The sequence below is a fragment of the Lynx canadensis genome, chromosome E1 (assembly GCF_007474595.2).
Source record: "Lynx canadensis isolate LIC74 chromosome E1, mLynCan4.pri.v2, whole genome shotgun sequence".
NCBI lineage: Eukaryota > Metazoa > Chordata > Mammalia > Carnivora > Felidae > Lynx > Lynx canadensis.
In genome coordinates this window covers 11,922,100-11,946,401 of record NC_044316.2, presented here as the reverse complement: position 1 = coordinate 11,946,401, position 24,302 = coordinate 11,922,100, and the positions used below count along the sequence as shown (strand labels likewise).

The window sequence follows — 24,302 nt, the reverse complement described above, 5'->3', positions numbered from 1 at the left end:
ACCGGCAACTACCCGGCGCCTGGGAGGCGGGCCGGAGCGCGGGGAGGCAGCGGGCCCGGGAGGCCGCGTCCATGGGCCCGCGGAGGCCGGGCGGCGGCTGTGCGGGCGGGCGGCGGGGACTGCGAGCTCTTTAAGGGCCCGGGCGCGGGGCTCGGCGCCGAGGTGCCCCGGCGCGCTGTGCAGCGCAGCGCCGTCGTGCGAGGAGAGGCCCCGCTCGCGTCCCGGGGCCCGCGAGGCCGCCCTGACCGCCGGGGGCGCGCGCTCCGGCCGCGGCCGGGCCTGCGTCCGCGGCCCGGCTGTGAGGCGGCTGGCCAGCGGGGGCATGCCTCGGCGCCCGCGCTGAGCCCGGCTTGAGCCCGCCGTGCATGGTGCCGCCGCCAGCCCGCCGCCGTCCGCCGTCCGCCGCGGAGCGCGCGCCGGGCCGGGCCGGGCCGCCGGGCCTGTGCCGCCGCCGCGCCGACCATGTCGGCGGCCAAGGAGAACCCGTGTAGGAAATTCCAGGCCAACATCTTCAACAAGAGCAAGTGTCAGAACTGCTTTAAGCCCCGCGAGTCTCATCTGCTCAACGACGAGGACTTGACGCAGGTGAGCGGGTGGGAGGTCCTGGGGTCGACCGCGAGGCGGAGACCCGGGCCCCGCGCTGGGCGGCCCCCAGACCCCCGGCGGCCCCCTTGGGCTGGAAGTTTCCGGGGGCGCAGTCGCCCCGCTAGGTGCTGCAGGCAGTCGGCCGAGGCGGGCGAGAGTGGCTCGCAGGGGGCGCTGGCCGCCTCCCCCCAGTTCTGACGCCGGTGAGACCACCATCCTTCTCTGGAAAGGAGAGCGGACGTTGCCCAGTTCCCGAGGCAGGCGGGGGTGGGCGTGCGTCTGAAGGATCCTGGGGAAAATAAAAACGGAGCAGAGAGAATGTACATGAGTCCTGGGGAGGGTGGTGAAGATGGAGATGGGGGGGGGGGGGGGGGGGGGGAGCGGGAAGTGTATTGATAGAGCCGGGACAAAGGGAAAATCCTCAAGTATGCCGAAAAATAACATCCTTTCCCGTTCCCATAGCCCTGCCGTGTGATTCATGCTTTTTGGGTGACTCAAAAATGCCTGGTTTTTCTTAGGAGGAACAAAGCGCTTGGGGATTGCTTGCTGCTTCGCAGTACCCCCCATAGAGTCTGTTTTAGGATCCGACTTTGACTTCTGCACCCAGAGAGGCCAGGGGAGCAGGACGGTCAGGGTGGACTGTGGGCTTCCCTCCTGTCAGACCCAGCTTGTCCGTTTTCTGAATCATTGTCACTGTCAGTGATGGGAGAGAGGTGAATGGTCCTCAAGTCTGAGGAGGAGGGTCTTGGCGCTTGAACTTGAACTAGAGGGCTTTTTGTTGATGGGAGAGCTGGGGGCTCCTCTCCCCACCCTTTTCTCCCAGCTCTCTTGGTCGCTTGGCTAGGGATGGGGAGACCTGCGTGCCTTCGGCAAAGTCCGTTCACTTCTCACGGCCTTGTCTGCCATATGAGGGCTGTGGACTAGTTCAGCGGCTTCCAAACCTGCATCAGAGTCACATTCTAAAAATACAGAGTCGTGGAGCCCCATTCCTGGAATGATCTAGGAGATGAAGGAATTTGTGTCGTAACAGCTCCCTAAGAAGTTGGGCTGCAGTCCCCACTGGCCTTTGGGTACCCCTGCCCTGGTTGCTCCTCTCTGAGCTCCCAGTGTACCAGAGAATCCTCGGGATCCCCAGGATTCTTTGGAGTACTTGGAGGTCTTTGGGCCAAGCAGATTCCTTGGATTTCCTGATCAAGCCCTGTCTGCATCCCCTTGGGCTGTATCTGTGGCCCCTTTTTGCCTCTCCCCCAGTCTCAGTCCTCTTCAGAGCTTTCTCTCATCCCCCGAACGAGGCCAGGGGACCTCCCTTCACATTCCGGTCCGGTGTGACCTAGTTGTAGCCACTCCTTTTGCAGAAGAACCCCTTAGATGGAAAACATTGCTTTGAAGTGTACGGCCTGGCTGTTTTTAATGCTACTTAAGTACTCACAGGGTTTGGCTTGTTTACATGGCAGACCAGAGTGGGGTGGCGGGGCCGGGGTTATGGCCTGAGACATGGTGTCTTTCTCTGAGAGCAGAATCCCAACAGCCAGAAAAGACTCCTTTCATCCAAAACCAAAAGCTTAACCAAACACTCATGGCTGCAAAGTCATAGATTTTTAGGATAGAAGGGCCAGGTCAGTTTGGGAAGAGTAGAACTCAGCTTACTGGTAAGATGTTCAGGGGTGGGCTTTTAAGGGTGACTCCCGTCTTCTCAACTGGATGCCGTTTTTGGGGGGAAGCAGTTGATGTGGTGATGATGGACTCAGACCAGGAGTCAGGAGACCTTTCTTCTGTCTTCGCTGTCACTTTCAGCTGTGTGACCTTGAATAAGTTCTTTTGTCTCTGTATAGTTTCCTTTCCTTTTCTAAAATTTGGGAGTAGGGATCCCTGGCTTACCTCTCTCACCCTATGAAAAGCAAAGAATGGTATCTTATTAAACTCTTAACAATTAAACAAACAAAAATCACTTACGGAATAGTACACCTGGATTTAGGAATTTTACGGGTTTGGCAAGGGTTGTTCTGAGAGAGTTTTCTGGTTATTCCAGGCAACTCCCAAAATTGGTAGATTGGATGTTTACACCTCATAAGGACTGTTTTCTGGTTCTGAAGCTTAGAGAAACTAGAATAGGATCTTCATATCTGAATTGAATCTGTTAAGTTCTTTTTTTTTTTTTTAATTCTGTTGATTATTAATTGGATCAAGAGAGAGTGTTGCATATTTGGAGTACTTTACTCTTCAACTGTATTCACGGTTCAGTTGTGGATTTTAAAACAGGCCTGAGTCCTCCAGGGCACAACTGGGATGGTAGTTTCTGAAATAATGAGTGGGGTTATTTGTGCAGGGAGAGATTAGGCCAGCCTTCCACCTCCTGGGATCTTTCAGGAAGAAACTGCTCTTGAAAAGAGAAGGAGGGAGACGCAGGGCTGTTGCCAGCAGCGTTAGCTGCTGCTCTCTGCATCCGGCCTCCCCCAGCCTTACTCTCATCCTCTTGGCTCCATTAGAAAACCTCAGCCAATTGGTCCCCATCAGTCTCCCCCAAGGCCCTGCTTCCTGCTGCCCCTCCCTGCCCTCGCTTATTTTAGACCTTCAAGGCTGGAAGATAGATCAGTGATCACTGTGGCCACCCCCCTTTTTAAGGCATTTAGCCTTCAGTCCCGTGTGTTTCTCTATATGCATATGGACTTGAATACACAGTTAAAACCTTTATTTAACCTAAATGATATATGTATTTAAACTATATATGTATTTGTTCAGGAACATTTTTTTTTTTTTTTTTTTTTTGCTGCTTAATGATGTGTCTTACAGCTCTTTTCATGGTGTGACATACAAATACTCCAAAATTATTTTGCATATTACGCCATCAGGGATGTGCCATAGTTTAACCATTCCCTTATTGATGGACAACAAGGTTACTTCTGGGTTTGTTACAGCCTGTGAATGCTTCAGCAAACAGTTTTCTAGATGCTTTTGGGTGTGTGTGCGTGCACGAATGCAAGTATTCCTCTGGGGGCAGATAGCTAAAAATAGAATGGCTGGGTTGACATCAAGCACATTGAATTTTTTTTACAGATATTACTAAATTGCCTTCCAAAAAAGGCTGTGTCATACCATTGCCAGGATTGGAAGTTATCAAAACGATTTAGTTCTTTAATAATTTCCCTAATTACCTGTGAGGTTAAGTCTCTTTTTATAACATTTATTACATGTGTTTTGTTTCTTATGTTGCCTGCCCATTCATATGTTTTTCTGTTGGGTCAATTTCCCCGCCTTCTCCTCCTCCCCCAAACTGGTTTGTAGGAGCTTTCTGTATATATCCTAGGTCAGGGGTCCATGGACTCCCTCTCTAGAAGGCCAGATAGTTAATATTTTAGCAGTGTGGGCCATATGATCTTTGTAGCGACTACACAACTTTGTCATTGTAGGGCAAAAGCCGCAGGGCAAGGCCACTTTAAACAATACGTAAACTAACTGGGGGTATCGATGTTTCTAATAAAACTGTATTTACAAAGTTACAAATACAGGCAGCTGGAAGGATTTGGCCTATAAACTATAGTTTGCTGCCCCCTCCTCTAGATGTTAATCTGAACCTGTCATATATTGCAGGTATTTTCTCCCTGCATTTCTCTTTTTCTCTTTTTTAAGTGATAGTTTTAAATATGAATGCAGTTAAATTTCCGTGTTTCCTTTTTAGCTTGTAGTTTTAATCTCATGCTTATGAAGGTCTTGTTTTCAAGATGATAAAGTCTCAGATACTTGTACTTCCCCTGTAGTTATTTTTATGCATAACTTTCTAATCCATCAGACTTGTGTTTTAGGAAAATAATTTTGGCCTAAAGCAGAAGCTCTAAAAGACTGTCTTGAATCATCCAGGTAAATTACAGTAAAGGTCTTCTCCAGGTCCGTGTTGGCCAGGATGGAAGGAGCCATCAGACACTAGGGACAGGCTATTATTGGAGGTTGATTGGAGGTGGGGATTGAGAAGACCTGGGTGGATAACAGTACCTTTCACAAAGGTTGAGAATAACAGACTGAGAGTAGATTTGTGGGGTGGGGAGGAAACAAAATTAATACGTAAATTTGACCTCATGGGGATGGAGGTCCGGTTTGGTTCTTAGGTGCAATCACCCACTCAGGCAAGTAGGTGATTCGATGAGTGGTGTGGGCTGGGTAGGAATTCTGGAATCCGGGGAGTGAGTGCAGTCAGTCACTCAGGAAGCCACTTAGAGTAAAACAAGGGAAGCAGGTGGGGAAAGGAGGTGAATCACAGGGGTTGGTGGTCAGTGGGACCAGTAGGTCTGGAGCCCAGGGTTCTTGGCTTCTAGATCCCCTTCCCAGCCTTAGTGTGGGTTTCTGGGGTTGGTGGTGGCTCTTGACCTGACGTGATGTCTCATTCTCCTACCGACTTGTACGATTTTAAGCGTGCCTTTTGTGGAAGGAGTCCTGCATCTGAACTTAAGTTCTAGTTGCCTCTACTGCTGTTTTGTTGTGGGACCTTGGCTGGGTTGTTTTCTCTCCTTGGGCCTCGATTTTCCCGTCCGGAGAATGAGGAGGTTGGTCTTGGTCTCCGCTAGGCCCCTTCCAGCCCTCCTGCGTCTCCTCTCAGCCCTCTTGGTCTCATGGTGCCCCTCACTGTGCTGCCCTCCACTGCCAGGGGTGCTGAGGGCTTGGGGTGGGAGTCCCAGACACAGGTGGGCGTGCCAGGACTTGGTCTCCGTAAATCATGATTTCCCTTTATTCCTGTGACATTCTTAGAAGTTCTAGGGCCCAGGGGCGCCTGGGTGGCTCAGTCGGTTAAGCGTCCGGCTTCGGCTCAGGTCATGATCTCGCGGTCTGTGGGTTTGAGCCCCGCATCAGGCTCTGTGCTGACAGCTCAGAGCCTGGAGCCTGTTTCAGATTCTATGTCTCCCTCTTCCTCTGACCCTCCCCTGTTCATGCTCTCTCTCTGTCTCAAAAATAAATAAATGTTAAAAAAAAAAAAAAGACAAAAAAAAACACAAAACCTAGGGCATGGAACTTCTTTATTTCACTTAACATTTGTCTCATAAGCAACGGGGAGCTTTCATGCTCATCCTTTTCAGAAGATTTATCATTTACGTGCACATTGGTAGAGTGTTTGGCAGGGGGTATGTAAAAATCCCAGACCTTACAAACGGCCAACAAACACAGGAAAAGATGGTCAGTGTCATTAGTTATTATGGAAGTGCAAATCAAAACCACAGTGAGGTATTACTGCACCCCCACTAGGATGGCTGTATGAAAAAAGGGATGTTAGTAAGTGTTGGTGTGGATGTGGAGAAATTAGAACCTCATGCATTGCTCATGGGAATGGAGAATGGTGCGACCATTGTGGAAAATAGTTCGGCATTCCCTCAAAAGACTTACCATATGACCCAGTGATTCCACTCCTAAGCATATCCAAAATAATCAGGAACAAGTATTGAAACAAATACGTTCATGCGTACGTCTGCGATAGCGCTACTCATAACAGCCAAAGGTAGCAGCAACCCGGATTTCCGTCAGTGGGTGAATGGGTAAACAGATTTTGGTATATCCAGATCATGGGCTATTCAGTTATAAAAATGGGACGAAGTACTGACCATGCTGCGATCTGACTGACTGTCGAAAATGTGTTCCATGAAAGAACCAGGCACAAAGATACCGCACGGTTCCGTTTACGTGAAATGTCCAGAATAGGTAAATACATGGAAAGGGAAGGCACATTAGTGGTTGCTGGAGTCCTGGGGGAAGGGGGAGAGAGGAGTGCCTGCAGATGGGATTGGGGTTCTCTTTGTGGGAGGTGATGAAATGTTTTAGAATTAGATAGAGATACTGTTTGCCTAACATTGTGAATGTACTGAATGTCACTGACTCGTTCACTTTGAAATGGTTAATTTTATGTTATGTGGCTTTTACCTTCATTTTTGAAACTGAATGTGCAAGGATAACACACGCACATGCGTATCCCAAACCTGCCCTCTGCTCCTTGTGTCACTGGAGTGCATATCTGATTGTGTTTAGGGTCTAGACCTGGGGATTAAACAACTCTTTCTTAAAGGGCCAGATAGTAAAAGCTTTAGGGTTTGTAGGCCAATAGGCAAAATCGAGGAGTTTATGAAGGTACTTCTATAATCAATTAGAATCGTGAAAGCCGTTCGTGGTTTGGGGGCCTTAAAACCAGCTAGTGGCTAGATTTGGCCTGTGGGGTAGACCAGCCCTGTCCAATAGAACTATAATGTGGGCCACATTTGTGGGTTAAAATTGTCTACGTGCCACATTAAAAAAGGTAAAAAGAAATAGGTGACATTCATTGTAATTCTATCTTATTTAGCTTAACAAATCCAAAGTATTATCCTTTCAACATATGAAGAAGTTATTCTTTTACCTCTACGGCACCTTTTGGTTCAGGCTAGCCGCTTTCTGGGAGCTCTGGCCACACGGGGCTGGTGCTGGCAGCGTTGGACCGTGTTGGATGGGGCAGCCGGGCCCACAGCTAGGCCCTTGAGACCCTCGGGGGAGGCACAGAGTGTAAAGGCCGTGCCCGGGGAGGGGCGGGGGGGGGTTCCTCCCCCTTCAGGGTGTCGTGCCAACAGCCTGCGTTGAGGATTCCTGGAACAGTTCTCTCCTCCTGTTACTCCTGTTTGTGTCCTCCGCTTGGTGTCTCTTGCCAACTTTTGAGGGTTCTTTCTTCGAACGTCACGTCTTGCTGACTCCTTTTAGTGGTGTTTGAGAGCTCTGGGGCTCCAACCCTCACTCTCCCTCCAGAAGGGAGGAGGGTGCCAGTGAGAGCCTGGGGGGTAAACTGGCGTGCCCCCTCCCGGCCCCCTCCCACTGGACGCCGTGACTGCATTCTGACACAGCCCTTTGTATTTGTGAGTGTTTTGCAGCTATATTCTAGTTGCTTTTTTCCCTGTGTTCTAGCCTGCTACTTGACCTTTCTGAGTTCTTTTTCCTTCGCCACACAGAAGGACTACAATCGAAGACCTGTGTTCTATTCTTGGCACAGACGTGCAGGGTGACCCAGGAAGGTCACTTACATTCTCTGAGCCTCGGTTTCCCACCTATAAAGCTGGTGCCCCCATTCTGTGTACAGGGAGTGGTCTACTAATGGAATGGATGGAGGGTGCTGGCCGGGCCTGTGGAGGTTACTGAACCCCCTTTGTGGTAATTAATATTCCAGGAAGCATGCTGACGGCCTGTCGTGTGGGGAATAGTCTTTGTTTGGGCTGTTTCCTGATTACTAGAACCCTGATGCTGTTTAGCTGAAATAAAGAAATTTGACTTGGAATGTTTATCTTTAAATTGTTCCCAAGCTGCCATTTAGTCTTGAAAGAGACCAGAGAGTCTTGCAACAAGGGAAAAGAGACAAGAGGAGGTAATATCCTACTGCCAACATCCTAATACTGGGGGGGGGGGGGGGAGGCACAGGAGAAGGGTGGAGAGTGCTGGATGCTGATTTATTTTTTTTTTTAATTTTTTTTCAACGTTTTTATTTATTTTTGGGACAGAGACAGAGCATGAACGGGGGAGGGGCAGAGAGAGAGGGAGACACAGAATCGGAAACAGGCTCCAGGCTCCGAGCCATCAGCCCAGAGCCTGACGCGGGGCTCAAACTCACAGACCGTGAGATCGTGACCTGGCTGAAGTCGGACGCTTAACCGACTGCGCCACCCAGGCGCCCCTGGATGCTGATTTAGAAGTATCTAACCTGAGAAAACGGGATTTTCTTTTATCCTTAGAAACTCCCTCTCAGAGCCTCACTTTCCCGTCTGAAATGGCACAGTTGGACCAGGTCATTAGTTTTCAAAGGTACAGTAAATCACAGAGCCTTTCACCCCAAGGAATCTTCTGTGGAAATGCCCTGTGTGAAACAGAAAAAAGTGACACGGTTCTGGGTGATACGAGGTTGGAGCCAGGAGCTTGGCCTCTCAGCCACCTCTGCTTCTTACCCGTGGGTCGTCTGGTCATCTCCAGAGGCTGTGAGGGGCAGGTTTGAAAAGTGCCCTAGACTTTGTGGTTCCTCCAGTTTTAGTAGTTTAGGGTTCCGTAGGATCATCTGTGGGCAGTTTCACAGCTGCTCCGGCCTGGAACCCCTGAATGCCCAGCCCCACCGCTCCCTTTATGTTATCACTTCCTTTGGGGGCAAGAGAGCCAGTGGGTTGATTCGCTGGCATTTTGTCCCTGGAGACTGGAACTGGAATCTTCCAAACCACTCGCTGGTTTTCTCAGTCAGGGTCATCCTAGTTCACTTGAAACCACAGCCTGGTTTTTGCCTGGAGCCTGTAACCCTTCCAGCTCCTTTCTCCCTTTATGTTCAGCTTGATGTTTGCACACGGTGCTGGATAGTGACCTGCCCCGTCTTCGGGGCAGTTTGCAGTAAGATGGGTACATCAGACCCTCCTGAGCCTCCATTGTTTGTTTGGTTGTTTAATCTTTTTTTAACGTTTATTCATTTTCGAGAGAGTGCGCGCGCGTCAGAGCCTTGGGGGGGGGGGGGGGGGGACAGAGAGAGAGGGAGACACAAAATGTGAAGCAGGCTCCAGGCTCCGAGCTGTCAGCACAGAGCCTGACGTGGGGCTCGAACTCACGAGCCATGAGATCGTGACCTGAGCTGAAGTCAGACACTTAACTGACTGAGCCACCCAGGTTCCCTGAGCCTCCACTGTTTTGCATCGTGTCGTATGCCACAGTCTCGTTCCGCTCTTGGCAGCTTGGTCGTCTGTAGGGGAGGAGATGTTGGGTTTCAGAGAGGTTGGGTTGTCTGTCCGAGGTCACTGAGCTGCCTAGCAATGGAGCTGTGATACGGAACCTGGTTCCATGTGGTTCCCATGCCGCCTTTGTGAGACCAGGAACCTGTCTTCCCTCTTCTTGGGAAGGCCACTTTGACTTGTTCACTTGGTGCTATTTCTGTAGGAGGCTGGGTATTGCAGACAAAATCAAAGCTGTTTAAGGGATTTCTACTTCCTAGCTCTGGGAGGAGAGGCCTGCAGGGGCTGGGTGATTAAACTCCCCCCCCCCCCACCAGTAATTAAGCAGGTGAGGGGTCATCCCCAGTTAGCAGATGGAGCCACTGAGACCCAGTTCAGTGACTGCCTAGGTCACAGGAAGGCTAGTGTGGGTTTTCCAAAGTTCTGTTTGACCTCCCTATGTTTGATAAAAAGTGTTAACCTTTACTATCAGGAACAGGGCCTTGCCCTGACTTGGATTCCTTAGTTGCTGGGGTGCACGGGGGTGAATGTGGGGAGGGCAGTGGTGCAGGACATCGTGCAAGTCCTAAAATCTTCTCAGCCTTGGGGTGGTCCGTGTCCCCCAGTAGGCTGCTGGTCTGTGGCAGTGACCACACCTTTGGCACAGCCCCGAACGGGAAGCACTGTTTTTCCCCCAGAGGAATTCAGAATCAGGAAATCTTGTGTCCTTGGTCTCTGTAGGTCCTAAAACACTGGTTTTAACAGACGGACCGGGGAGGCTTTGTGGCACCCTTTGAGATGCAGTGTTTTACCTCCTACGGGTCCTGGCCGGTAGCTAAAAGGGCCAGAGGAAGGGGGAGCAACTTCTGGGAGTCTCCATTGAGCCACAGAAAGAGTCCACGTCTCCTGGGTCTCCAGGTGCCACACCCAGAGCTTCTCCACTCGGGCTGGTGAGCGACCTGGGGTGCGGGGAGCCTCAGGGCTCACTGGGATTAAGATGTTCGTTTGTCTTCCGCCGGGGACCTGCTCTGACCTAGAAATCTGACACAGTCCCACTTTTCATTTAATGTGCTCACGTAAGGGAATGGAATGGTTGACGGTGGGGGCTTTCAGCTCAGATTTGGGTTCCCGTCCTGGCTCTGTGTTCATGCCGATGGAGCAGGTTTGTCAGAGTTGAAGTGTCTGTGTCCTTCCTCTGAAAACTGGGGTCTATATATTACCCATGTCTTGGTTGCCTGTGATATTAATGCCGGAAGGTGGTGTAAGTCGTAAGTGACGAATTTGTAAATGTTTGCGTACATGGGGGGCGCTCAGGAAATGGGGTTCGTTTTCCCAAACGTAGACCCAGAGAGGGGACCTGCCTCCTGGTTTTGTGGAACAGCTACCCCTCCAGCTGTGTTTCTTGTCTACCTCCACGCCCACAGAACAAAAGCCCAGACTGCCTCCTCTCCTGCTGAGCTGCTTGGCACCACCCTAGCAACTTCCTCACGTTAGCCCCTTGGGATTGGAAAGGCCGCAGTCCGTTTGCTTGTGTGGAGTTGATTTTCAGAACATGTTTAAAGTGTAAAGGTTGAACTGGTTTTAAGAATTTGTAGAGGATAGGAAGTGAAGGGGCCAAGTGCCATTAGCCTGAGACTTACTATTAGAGGACGTGGGCTGCTCTAGAGGGCAGTGGCCAGCACAGCAGCCACCTCGGAGCCCCTGCCAAGCTCAGAGAAGTGCCAGGTGCAGGTCCCGTGAGTGGCAGTGGCAGATCCTGATTTCAGGAGTCACTATGCATGGAAGTGTCCTGAGTTGTCTTCAACAAGGTAGGGGAGGACTGAGAGAAGCCACACTCTTGCTGGTGTCCCCGGGACGCTTGTCTAGGAATCAAAGTCCTTGTGCCCCTGGCCTGGTGAAACTGCCGGAGGAGGGTAGGGGGCTGCCCAGGTCTCGTTCCAAATTGATGGGCAGGTGGGTGGGAGATCGGGCCAGGGCACGTCCTGGCCCTTTGGTCACCAGTGTTGATTCACTCACCTCAGCCAGCTGGTGGGTCCTTCCAGTGTCCTCCCTGCACCCCGTCCCCAGGCTTTACAAATCCCACACACTTCCAGGGAGGGAGCCTTCTGCCGAGGGGACCCTTCTATAGGGTCTAAACAAGTAGAAGTGGTTCCTTGTGAGAGCCTCAAACAAGTTCTTCTAACAGGCAGATGCCATCTCTGCAGACAGCCTGCTGACTCTTGGTCCCTCCAGCTCCCTTCCTGCTTCGAAACCCGGTGAGCCTAGGGGTCCTCTTTGGGGGAGCTGGACCAAGCAGTGTGGCCATGCAGCCTCCCGTGATGTGGAGGTTTTCTTATACTTAAATTGAAGGAGCAGTTGACATGCTCTGGGATGATTTGTTGTGGAGGCGATGGCATTTGTAGCTAACAGTAATTGCTGTGTGCCAGGCCACGGTTAACTCATTTATATTCACAGCGGCCTTATGAAGTAGAGAGATAAGAAACCTGAGCTGGAAAGAGGTCGTGTAACTCGCCCAAGGGCGATACAGTAAGTGGTAGAGCTGGGATGCAAACCCAGACAGTGTGACGCTGGGCCTCCTCCTCCGACTCCCCGTGCTGACCTGAGCGGGGTCAGGTGGGCCTTCTGGACGTTGGGTTTCTGCCCGTGTGTGCTGGGAAGGGTGGGGTTGGAGTATGAGGCTAGGGCTGAACTTATTTAGATTTCCTGTCTCTTTTTTCCTTCCTATCACACTTTCCTGTCCTACCTGTTTCTCAATGGGAAGCGCTGCTTTTTAAGGGAGAGGGTGTGACTCTTTCCTGCAAAGCCCCAGAAATGTGTCCCCACGCATTCTCTAGCATTCCTCCCTTTGCCACAAATGGCGTCATGTTCCAAAAATCCCGCGGCCATGGGCTCCTTGTCAAGACTGAACAGGGAAGAGGTTTTTTAAAATGTCACTTTCTCCCTCTTCCTCCAGCTGCTGCAATGCCGGGAGGAGCCCTGAGCATGGGCTGGGCTTGCAGGGCATGTGTGTGGGTAGAGGGGTGAGCGGGCAGCTGAGTTGGGACGTGTGGGAGGGGAGAACCGAGAGCAGGCCATCAGCTGCCTTCCTTCCTTCCCTCTCTCTGTGCTGAGGATCTAAGGAGCCATGCGTGCGGGTTTTGTTTGGGGTTTTTGTTTTTTGAAGTGAAATTCACATAACACGAAATTAACCATTTTGGAGTGTACAATTTGGTTGCATTCAGCACATTCATAATGTGCTAACACTACCATGCTATAATTTTTTTTAGATGTTTTAAATGTTTATTTTTGAGAGAGAGAGAGCATGTGCACAGGGGAAGGGCAGAGAGAGAGGGAGACACAGAATCTGAAGCAGGCTCCAGGCTCTGAGCTGTCAGCACAGAGCCCGATGCAGGGCTCGAACTCACGAACCCCGAGATCATGACTTGAGCCGAAGTCGAATGCTTAACTGACTAAGCCACCCAGGCGCCCTTGCCACTCTGTAGTTTAAAACATTTTATCGTCCCTAAAGAACACCCGTAACTATTAAGGCGTTACTCCCCACCCCTCGTTTCCAGCAACCACCAGTCTGCCTTCTGTCCTTACGGATTTACCTGTTACGGAAATTTCATCAAAATGGAATCCTAGAATATGTAGTGTTTTGTCTGGCTTCTTGCACTTAGCATGTTTTCGGACTTAATCCACGTGATAGCATGAATCAGTACCCCATTGTTTCTTTATGGCTGAATAATATTCCAGTATATGGGCATAGCACATTTAGATTATCTGTTCATCTGTAGATGGATGTTTGGGCTGTTTCCACATCTTGGCCGTCGTGAGTGGTGCTGTGAACACTCGCATATATGTTTTGTTTGGACATCTCCTTTTGGTTCTTCTGGTTGGAGACTGAGGCGTGGAGTTGCCGGGTCCCCTGCTAATTCTGCTGTGTTTTGAATCAGTACATCAGGCCAGACGCCAGCACTGCAGACTGCCGGGTGGGAGGACGGTGCGCATGGCGCTGCTGAAAGCCCGGTGTTCCTCATTTGTAGGAGTCCAGGGTGGGGAGCTGGGGTACAGGCCAACCCTCCGGGTTGCGGGCACGGTGTGCAGCTTTGACGTGGTGGTAGAGGGGCTGTGTCCGTGCTCAGGGGTGGCTGAGCCACTTTGAGCTTCAGTCTCTCCTTCCTTTCCTTTTTGTCTAACCTGAAGATGAGTGGAGCTGCCAGGAAGGAGCTAAGTTGGGGCTTTAATATTGGCGGGAGGGGGCGGAGGAGGCCTGGAAGTTGAAGGCCAGACGACGTAGGGCGCCGCGGGGGTACTCTGCTGGTAAGGTGCGTGGGGAGCTGCTGCCTTGGGGCCTCCAAGGGATGTTGGGGGAAATTAGAGGGAAAAGAGCTTATCTGGCCTGTTCACTACTCTGCCATCAGTTTTCAGACCATTTCTTTAGTAGTGGGGCACAGAGCCCCTTGAAATGGAACACAGAACTCAGATGTGAGGGCTAGGAGGAGAGACTGTGGTGTCACCTGTGACACCACCCTTACCAGGCTCTGCCCCACCCCGTGCTCTGCCCTGGCCCCCAAAGCACAAACTCCAGTTGTCTTCACCGTTCGAAAACCACTGATTTACTCTAGCCCCTGCATGGCTGTTTTCTAACAGAGGGCCCCTGGGGGGGCTCAGCCAGTCAAGCCTCCGACTCTTGTTTTCGGCTCTGGTCTTGATCTCACAATTTGTGGGATCAGGCCCCAAGTCGGTGACAGTGTGGAGCCTGCTTAGGATTTTCTCTGTCTCTTCTCTGTCCCTCCTACATGGACACACTCACTCTCTCTCTCTCTCTCTCTCTCTCTCTCTCTCCTCCCTCCCACATGGACTCTCTCTCTCTCAAAATAAATAAACTTAAAACATATTTCCAAGTAGATTAAAGTGTTTGATGTATACAGAAGGACGTAAGTGCAGTGTATGTGCAACGTACGTATGGGACTCCTGAGGAACGCTCAGGTCGTGAACGCTTGGTCGTTCCGGCATCTCAGCCTCCCTTGGCAGCAGGCCTCGGGGGAGAGGACCCACAGTGGGCGTGGCCCCTGTGGAGCCCAGCCCCTTCTCCAGGCCTCCTCTCCTTGGCAGAGGTCTGCCTCGCCGAGAGGAAGGTTTCCCTGCCTGGCGTGTGCAGGAGTCTGTTTCATTTCCAGATGGACTGTATGTAACCGCCTCTGCGGTGAGTCTGGTGTGAGATGCGGCCTTTTAAGGTAGTGCTGTTGAGGAGAAAGGAGTCTGAGTAGAAACTTGGAGATGGACCTGAAGGCTCATTTGTGTTTAGGCTGACAGAGAGCCAGAGAAGTATAATCGGGCCAGGGTGACACCTTGAGCAGAGCGCTGAGGGAAGCAGGGGTGTCGTGAGGGCAGGACGGGCCAGTCATTGACCCGAGGATTTGCTGGGGTGATGATTGGCTTGGTCAGTAGTTCCCACACGTTCTGTGTTGGTGACCCTTTATTTAAGCTCTTGATTATTATTATATTTTTTAATGTTACGTTGAGAGAGAGAGAGCACAAGCAGGGGAGAGGCAGAGAGAGAGGGAGGCACAGAATCCGAAGCAGGCTCCAGGCTCTGAGCTGTCAGCACAGAGCCTGACACGGGGCTCGAACTCACAGACCATGAGATCATGAGCTGAGCTGAAGTCAGATGCTTAACTGACTCAGCCACCCAGGGGAACGACTGCCACACTTTGAAAATCACCGGTCTGGCCCTTGTGGACCATTTGTTAGAAGGCCGTGATAGGAGTGGCAGTGAGGACGCCTGTCATGACCGGGCTGATGTGATGGAGAATCTGGGGGGGGGGGGGGGCGGTCAGAGGCAGCCCTGGGAGTGAGGCGTCAGACGTGCAAAGGGCAGAAGGTGATAAGGGGACCACTGGAGACAAGTGCCTGCCCTCTCTAGCAGCAGGCACGTTCCAGGACTGACTCACCCTTACTTCCTGCCACCAAGGGCTCTCTGAAGAATAAATGAAGTGTGGGTACAGGGCATGTGGTAGGGACTCAATGTGAAGAGTATGGGGCAGGTTATATTCTTTTTTTTTTTTAATGTTTATTTTGAGAGAGAGCGTGCATGTGTGCCTGTGTGAGCAAGGGAAGGGCAGAGAGAGAGAGAGAGAGATGGAGGGAGGGAGAGATAGAATCCCAAGCAGGCTCCCTGCTGTCAGCACAGAGCCCAGAGCGGGTCTCCATCCCACAAACCGTGAGATCACGACCTGAGCTGAAATCAAGAGTCAGATGCTCAACTGACTGAGCCACCCAGGCACCATGGTTATATTCTTCTGACTGTACAGACAGGATTCTGAGGCTTGGAGAAAGAGGTGGCATTGCTGTTACATTTCACCACTGCACTCTGCAGCTCTTGGAAAGGAGGGGTCGGAGGCGACTGGAACGTTTTAGGGTAGAGACTAGACTAGTGAGTGACAGGGCTGGGTTCTCCTGTGGGGAGCGAGAGGCGGCCAAGGACTAACAGACTGGCTCAGGTGGTTCTCCTTGAGGCTTTCTCACTGATTTGCCTTGTGGCCGGAAGGCAAGACAACCTTGATCTTTTCATCTGTTCACTTAGTGGTGCTTGGTAATTTCTAGGACCCCATCCCAGTTCCTGACCTGGAGCTTTGGACCCATGAGTTGGAGGCATGGCAATGGCCAGGTGGCTCTCCCCCTTTCCCTGAAGATACAGGGATGGGGCTTGGATCAGAAGTTAGGGTGGAGAGGGAGATTCGGATTCTGTGGTCTCAGAGTGATGATCGGGTCCTGAGCCCTCAAAGCAGGTGGATGGGAAAGGGATTCAAGGGAATCTTGGAGGCCCCCGAGGTATGTGTGACACAATTAGGAGGTTTAAATTTTATTTTTAGGAAGAAGTTTGGATCAACCCTCAGAATCTCGCTCAGAGGGAAGTTACCTCTTCTCTTTGAGGTAATGCTCCTCAGCCAGGCCCTGCCCCTTGGAGTCAGTGGCTGGACAGGAATTTTGATGTCTTTAATGTTGAATAAGGAAGTTATCTCCATGGACTCAGATCTTTTAGGGACACCACAATCTCTGTTATGACTGTACTTTTTATGGCATCTGTTTTTAAAGAAAATATTTTCGCTGCCCCTTTCTTCTCTGCTCGCCGCCCTTCCTTTTGCAGCCCATCCATATGGAAGGCCTGCGTCTGTTTCCTTTGACGTGCTTTCAGCTTGTGCTTGGTCCGTATAGCTAGTGCTACCTGCCCCCGAATCTGCTGACAGGAAGCCCTTTCCAGCACCTCCTTCAACCCATTTTCCTTCTTTTGGCTTTGTCCAGACTTCACATTGATAAGTGGTGTTTACCTCTTTTATCTCTCTTAAAGACGGTTGAAAAACAGTCACCAAATTGTACATGAAGGTTCACAGCCGCCAAGAGGGGGAAACGACCCCAGTGTCCAGCAGCAGATGGGTAGATAGCAAAATGTGGTATGTTCGTAAATAGAATATCATTTGGCCATAAAAAGGAGAGAGATACCAGCACATACTGCAACGTGCGTGCACCTGGAAAACATCGTGCTGAGTAAAGGAAGCCAGTCACAAAGGACCACTTGTGATGCGATTGCATTCATATGGAGTGTCCAGAAGAGGCAAATCTGTAGACACACAAAGTAGATTAGTGGTTGCGGGGACTGGGGTGGGGGTGGGGAATGGAGGCTTTAGGCAATGACAGCGAAAGAGTACAGGGTTTCTTTTGGGGGTGGCAGAAATCGGGGGCTCTAAAATTGTGGTGATGGATGCACTACAAACCATTGAATTGTACTCACTTTTTAAAAAAAAATTGTACTCTTAAATGGGTGCGTTGCATGGTATGTGTATCATATCTCACTAAAGCCATTACAAAAATACCCCAAAACGGATAACTATCCCACCTCATTCTTGGTTTGTGCGCATAATTCATACCTCACTAAACCGTTATTTGACATCTTCATGTGCCATCTCCCTGTCTTCCTGTTGGACATTTGCTATCCATGTGTAGCTAATAGCACAGATTCCACCTCCGCTCTCCTCTGTCCTGGTTACCCCAGGTCTCCCTCCGCACGCTGAGTGGACAGGGTGGTGGCCTGCGTGTTCCCGCCCGTGTGTGCAGCCTGGTCAAGTATGTGTCAGCGGTGCGGAAGCATTCTGTGCCGAAATCAGCGTGCCGTCCGGTAACGCTTTTCAGAGTCAGGTCGTTGTTTCAGCAAATATTTATTTTACTGTCTTTGCCTCCTCCCGATGCTCCTTCTGATTTGGCCAAAGGGTGGGACTGTCTGCAGATTGTCTAGAGGTTTGGGGTCTCCGAGGTAGCTCTGGAGGAGTGGGCCCCGATGCTCCCGAGCCTCGTGGAGTTCGTGGGATGTGCCCTCTCCTCCCCGAGCCCGTGCTGCCACAACACTGCCAGATGGAAGTATTGTGCCAGGTGCTCTGCATGCCCAGATGTGTGGAAGGTTCTGCTGCGTCCTCTGGAAGGAAGGTTGAGCCTCTGCATACGCCAGCTGGCCTTCTTCTGGCCCAGTTCTGTCTGCTTTTCCCAGGCTCACGTCCCTGGCTTCAGTTTCTGAAGTTGGTGCTTTGCTCACTTTTTTTTTTTTTTTAGTTTGGTTTTTTTTTTTTTTTTTTTTACATTTATTTATTTTTGAGACAGAGACAGCATGAACGGGGGAGGGTCAGAGAGAGAGGGAGACACAGAATCGGAAGCAGCCTCCAGAAGCAGGCTCTGGGCTGTCAGCACAGAGCCTGATGCGGGGCTCGAACTCATGAGCTGTGAGATGGTGACCTGAGCCGAAGTCGGACGCTTAACCGACTGAGCCACCCAGGCACCCCTCCTTTGCTCACTTCTTACAGAAGTCTTTCCCAGACCCCTCTTCTCTGCCCCGGTGCCGAGTCCCTTTCCCTTTCTTTGTGCCTTTGTCTCATTGTGGGTCTTCTCAGTGGCTTTGTTATCTTTGCTTCGATGGTGCTGCATCCTGGCTTTTGGCACCAAAGGTCAGTAAACTGTATTGCTCTTGAGTTTCAGGGTCACATGTCCTGGTATAATTAATAGGGCCTCTACTCTTTCCCCAAATTATCCCTGTTTGAATGGTAAATTACAGGTTTATTTTACTTTCTCTGGGATGGGGAGGAGGTGGGGGCCTGTGCTCACACTTACGTGTTTGCACAGGAGGAAAAGACTCATCCTGCCAGAGAAAACCCCCACGATTTTTGTCCACTCCTAGAACACCTTAACATTCCATGGTGCCTGGCCAAGCTGTACGGGTGGCTCCACAGAGGGTGGCTTGTGGTTGGTTCATCCCATACTGATGAACTCCTTACAGGTGCCATGCACGCCCAGGCCCTGGGCCTGTCTGCAGAGATGTCTGGGGGGACACTCTGTGTGATGTGCTGGTCAGGACTAGACCCTCTGGGAGAATACCCAACTTGGGAACTTGCTTCCTGTTCAGATGGCTCCAGCCTTCGCTTTTTTTTGGAAGTGGCTCACTGACGTGGAGCAGTGTGGAGTGGTTATAGGCCGGATAGGGGGCCACGTGGTCTTGGCTCTCACCCTGCTTAGACAGGTCGCTTCATCTTCCTGTGCACTTCGGTTTCCTTGAATAGAAAATGGAGGTGGTAATGGTACGTACCTCACAGGTTTATTGTGAAGATCGAAGAATACAAGAGAACGTCAAGGGTGTGGAGCAGTGACCGGCCTCGTAAGCTGTGAAGGTTAGCTCTCGTGACAGTGAGAAGCAGGACAGATGTGACCAAGCCAGGAAACCGATGGGCATTTTAAATAGACTCTCCATTGTGCTTGCTCAGATGGAGTGTGTGTCCTCCAGGCCACGTACTTGCCGCCATCCTGCCAGCTGGGGAGCAGCAGTGTTTTTTCACGTGGAAGCCCAGGATTTCACCCTGGTCCCTGCCCGGGGGTCTGATCACGTTGAATCACTTGGCATGGCTATACGATTGTGAGTATCTTAGTGGTGGCTGATTGTTCTCCGCCGACTTTCACAGGCAGATGACAGGCCCTAGAAGCCCGTGCTGGCAACCAATGGTGCCCACATTGAGTTTGGGTTCAGAACTGAATGGCTGGAAAGCAACACTGTGGTATTCTCTGGAGCTTGAGACCCCATAGACCCCATGGACAAGTCTTAAGAGTCCCAGCATCGTTTGGACCACAGGGCCTTTTGGGGGACAAGTGTGTGTGTGGCCTCTCAGGCGGTCTGTAGTGATGGCTGGCACCCTCACTGATGATGGTTGGCCCTGGCAAGCTTGTTCTAAAAGAGAAGCTGTACTTGCCTGAGGGCTTTGGCCCTAGTGGGCATGGTCAGAGTTGTGTGCTAACTCCCCTGGCCTGGGCTGGGCAGGTGGGCACATAGGACACAGTAAGGTCTTGGCAAGGTTAAGGCCTGAGACTGGCTGACATGTGCTCACTTCTCCTTTTACTGACTTACATCTAAATGTCTCAGTGACCTTGAAATCTCCCTTGATTTACAAGCTTATAAAGATGGCCAGAAGGCTGCTACCCAGGCATCATTCTCCTTTTAGAATCAAAATGCAGAATATTAAACAGCCTGTTTACCATGAGTTTGGAAGCGTTTTCACAGAAACTCTTTTGGGGGAAAAAAGGGCAGGGAACCAGCCTCAAAACTATAGATGTATTAGCTGTAATTTGTACATATTCTGCCCATAAATTTTTTCGTGAATCCTCTACCAAGGGCCATTTGCCCCCAGCTCATGCTTGAGTGCAGGTCCCCATCCCCCACCTTTGGCCCAGAGAAATCTTTGCCCCATGAATTTCCCCTAAAGCTGGAATACTGGCCGCCACAGAGACGGATCCTTCTTCAGGACTGTGGGACTTTGCCTCTTAAAGAACTTTTATGACTACGGTCACTGTGCTTGGAATTCAGGCATTTAGCCTGGTATGGCAGAGCCTGTGTGGGGATTTGTATGCTCTGCCCCTGCCCTCAGAGTCAGGAGTCCTGGGGTCCCTCTGGACTGGTCTCAGATATTCTGCAGTCCTGCCCATCACACTCTTTTGGGATCCCCATTCACCGCCTCCACTGTGGGGCTCACTCTACTGAGTGCTGCTGGTCCCCAGGCACCACCCCCCAGTTTGGTTTGAGTGCCAGCTGTGTGCACAGCCCTGTGTGGGTGCTGGGATGTATGTCCCTGACTCTGAGGCATTGATTGTTCAGTGACCCAGGGTGTGTCAGTGTCTGATAGAAATTTTTAAAAAATGGTAGGGAAAATATCTGTGTATTTTTCTATTATTGTAGTGATGAAGCTGAGATTCACAGAGGTAATGTCTTGCCCTGGACCACAACAGCAACTGAGTCATGGAACTAGGACTTCAACTTGGGCCTTCTGGTTCCCAGGCCAAGGTCTTCACACTAATTAACCAGAGCTGTCGGGTCATGCCATTGGTGGAGAGCGGAGGGACTCCCTAATCTCACCCACTTGTTCTGCCAGGAACAGTCAAATGCCACCCCCCGCCCCCGCCATTTTTTGGAAGATATTCTGCTGGTACTGTATCGGAAATCATGCATGCACAGTCAGGCAAACCTCTTCCCCTCCCTTGAAAAAGTAGTATCTCGTAAGTGCTATGTAGTACCATTACCTAAAAAAAACGGTAGAAGCAAACACCAGCAGTCAACAGAATAGCTGTTTTCTCATTGGCTCTCAATCTTTCTCTGTCCTTATTATGCATTTTGTAATAATAGACCAGATTTTTACATCCTACCCTGGATGCTTGTTCACATGCCTGGTCTCCTTCATTAGACCAAGAGTCCCTTGGGCAGGGACTGTGTGCATGTCATGTTTTTATCTCTGATACCTTGAGTGATTCCACCTTGACTGATTCCAGCTTCACAGCATCTCCTGGGAACATTCTCCTGAACACCTCCAGAGGGTGCCGGTCACCCAGGAGACAGATGGAATGAAGCCACCTGGCCCTATGCAGGAAGCACTGGCTTGATGGAATCCCGCGGGTACATACTCTCAAGGGTTTCTTGAATTCCTCATAGTTATTTACAGTTAATGCCTGTGTAATATTTTCATGAGTTGATAATCAGCATTCATTTAACCGTTCCCTTGTTGGACATTGAGTTCCTCCTACTAAATCATGAGGGGAACTTTTTGTTTCTCTGTGTTATTTCTTTAGGCTTAGTTTCTGGTCCTGGGGTTGCTGGAGCACGGAAACGCCGTGGTTCCCGCCACAGACGGCCACGCGGCCGCTCTCGGAAAGTGCCAGGTTCTCTGCAGTGCTTCTGCCTTGTGTCTTTGCCAGCGTGGCACACGCGGCAGCAAGACTGGAGATGGGATTCAGAGAAGGGAGAAGTGCCCTTGAAGTTCAGCCTGTCTGCCTGCCCTGCAGCCTGCTGGCTGTCCCCAGGGTTAGGTGCTGAGCAGAACCGATGAGCAACCGGGGAGCTCCGAGTGTGGAGGTTGGAAGTGTGGACTGAGCTCACCCAGGTCTTGGCTGGGAAGGCCTTACCAGCAATGCTCAGTTCTCGGCCGTGTGGTGGCGACTGGTGAGTCCACTGCGTCATTCACATACCTGTTCTTTCAGTCACCGCAGCCCTGCTTTGTACCGGGTGCTGTGCTAGATGGAGGCGGGATTCCTGTCTGCAGCGAGCTGAGGTGTTGTAAGAGGGAAGGAACGTGGACGGCTTGGGGTCGGGAGATTTGGAACCTGGGAGGGTGAGCAGAATGGGGCAAAGAGCCCTCTACACAGAGAACTGCTTGTGCATTAGCCCAGAGGCCTGGAATATTTTTCTTCCCCCTGGGAGGTGTAAGTATAACAGAGCAGTTCAGAGAAGGGGGAGGTGGCAGTGTCCTGGATTAATGGCAGCGGCAGCCACAGTAAGTTCTCAGTAAACACTTGGCTTTGGGTCAGTTCCTGTACTTGAAGGGGGTGTGGGATTTTGAGGGGGCCTGTGTAGGGGACAGAAAGGGGACACCAGACCATAGAGGGTCTTCAGGAGGATGGGATGTTATCAAGGGCAGGGAAGGGTGGGACCCACGTTTTTGTATCCACAGTTTTGGGTGCTCGCTCTCCGGTGTCATATTGTGCAATATGTCTGACTGCCTTTCTCAACACCACGTACACTCAGGGTGGGTGAATCTGAGGACAGGAAAAGCGAGGTTAACCACCTGTTAGAAATCCATCACTGACTTCCCTGCTCTTTTAGCCTCAGACAGGCCACGTGTTGCCGAAAGCCGAGCATGTAATGTTCTGGATGCCTTGGAGCTGATTGTGATCGGACGGCTGTGTCCAGAGGCCTGTATGTTTCTGGGAAGCATCAGTGTGGCAGCTTGACAATGCTGTGTAAAGCAGGCCGGATCATTTGCGTCTTCCGCTGCCTGTAGCCTGCCCACTTGGCCTGAGTTGAGATAGTTGGGCTTTCCCTGATATAACCCAGAACTGCCCAGAGGATGGTGAGAGGGAAAGGGGCAGAAGAACCTCGCCACGGTCAAGTAGACAGGCCCAAGAGGGCGTACGCATGTGGGTGTGTGTGGCCTCCGGGAGAAGCTTTGGAAAGGCCACTGGAGCTCGTGCAGCACAGCTGAGGGCCATGGAGGACCATCCTGGCTGGGGAAGACCCTTGTGGACTACAGAGGTCTTCATGGCTGGAGCCTTTGTGCTCCGGGGCTGTGGAGGGTCCCTTTCCAGGGCTAAATGCCTGTATGTGGGTGGAGGGGGAGTATGCAGGAAGTAACAGGTGTGTCTATTTTTTTTTTAATGGAACTTTTTATTTTGAGATAAATGTAGTTTCCCATGTAGTTGTAACAAATAACACAGAGCAATCCTACCTACACTTTACCCAGTTTTCCCCAGTGGTGACATTGTAAAATTATAGTACAATGTCAGAACCAGGATATTGACATTGATGGAGTCAAGATGCAAGGCATTTCTATCCCTGCATGTCCCTCACAGTCAAGCCTCCTGCCCTCCCTCTACCACTGTCTCTTAACCCCTGGCAGCCATGAATCTGTTCTCCATTTCTATAAATTGCACATTTCAAGAATTTTATGTAAATGGAATTAACATAACATGTAGCCTTTCAGAACTGTTCCCCCCCACCCCCCCGCCACCGCACCCATCATAATTCTTTGGAAATTCACCCAGATTGTATATATCAAGTTTGTTCCTTTTTACTGCAGACTAGTATTCCGTGGTGTTTATGTACCAGTTTTTGTTTCTGTTTTTTTGTTTTTGTTTTAAGTAGGCTCCATGCCCAACTCAGGGCTTGAACACACGGGTCTGAGATCACACCTGAGCTGAGATCAAGAGTCGGAGGCTTTAACTGACTAAACCACCTGGGCACCTCTGTACCAGTTTCTTTTACCAACCATCAGAAGGACATCTGGTTTTCCAATTTTTGGCTATTACAAATAAAGCTTCTATAACCGTTCATAAATGTACAGTTTTTGTGGGATGCAAATTTTTATTTTTCTGGAATAAATACCCAGGTGTGCAATTCCTGGATCACGTGGTAATTCCATGCTTATTTTTTCAAGAAACCACTAGGCTTTTTTATAGTGTCTGTACCGTTTCACATTGCCTCCGGTAATGTGTGAATGATAGACTTCACATTCTTGCCAGCATTTGGTATTGTCACCAATTTTTTTTTTTTTTAATGTTTATTTACTTTTGAGAGAGAGGCAGAGCACGAGCAGGGGAGGGGCACAGAGAGAGGGAGACATAGAATCCGAAGCAGGCTCCAGGCTCTGAGCTGTCAGCACAGAGCCCGATGCGGGGCTCAAACTCACAAACTGTGAGGTCATGACCTGAGCCAAAGTCGGACGCTCAACTGGCTGAGCCACCCAGGCAGGCGCCCCGGTATTGTCACCATTTTTAATTTTAGCCATTCTGATAAGTGTGTATTATTGCCCATGGTTCCAAACAGATCATTTTGGTTTTTTTGTTTGTTTTGGTTTTGGTTTTTAAAGTTTATTTTTTGAGAGAGAGAGAGAGAGAGAGAGAGAGAGAGAGAGGGCGGGAGAGAGAATGAGCCTGGGAGAGGCAGAGAGAATCCCAAGCAGGCTCTACACTGTCAGCGTGGAGCCCGATGCAGGT

General features: G+C 50.7%; 1 protein-coding gene across 1 annotated transcript in view; it reads left to right on the top strand.

Moving 5' to 3' along the window:
* The first annotated feature begins 434 nt into the window (after positions 1–434).
* LOC115500340 (myosin phosphatase Rho interacting protein) overlaps positions 435–24,302 on the top strand; it is a 153,647-nt gene continuing 129,779 nt past the window's right edge. Inside the window, 1 exon segment of the mRNA XM_030294634.1 lies at positions 435–585. Within this exon segment, the coding sequence (XP_030150494.1) occupies positions 463–585 (123 nt within the window). The 5' untranslated portion in view covers positions 435–462.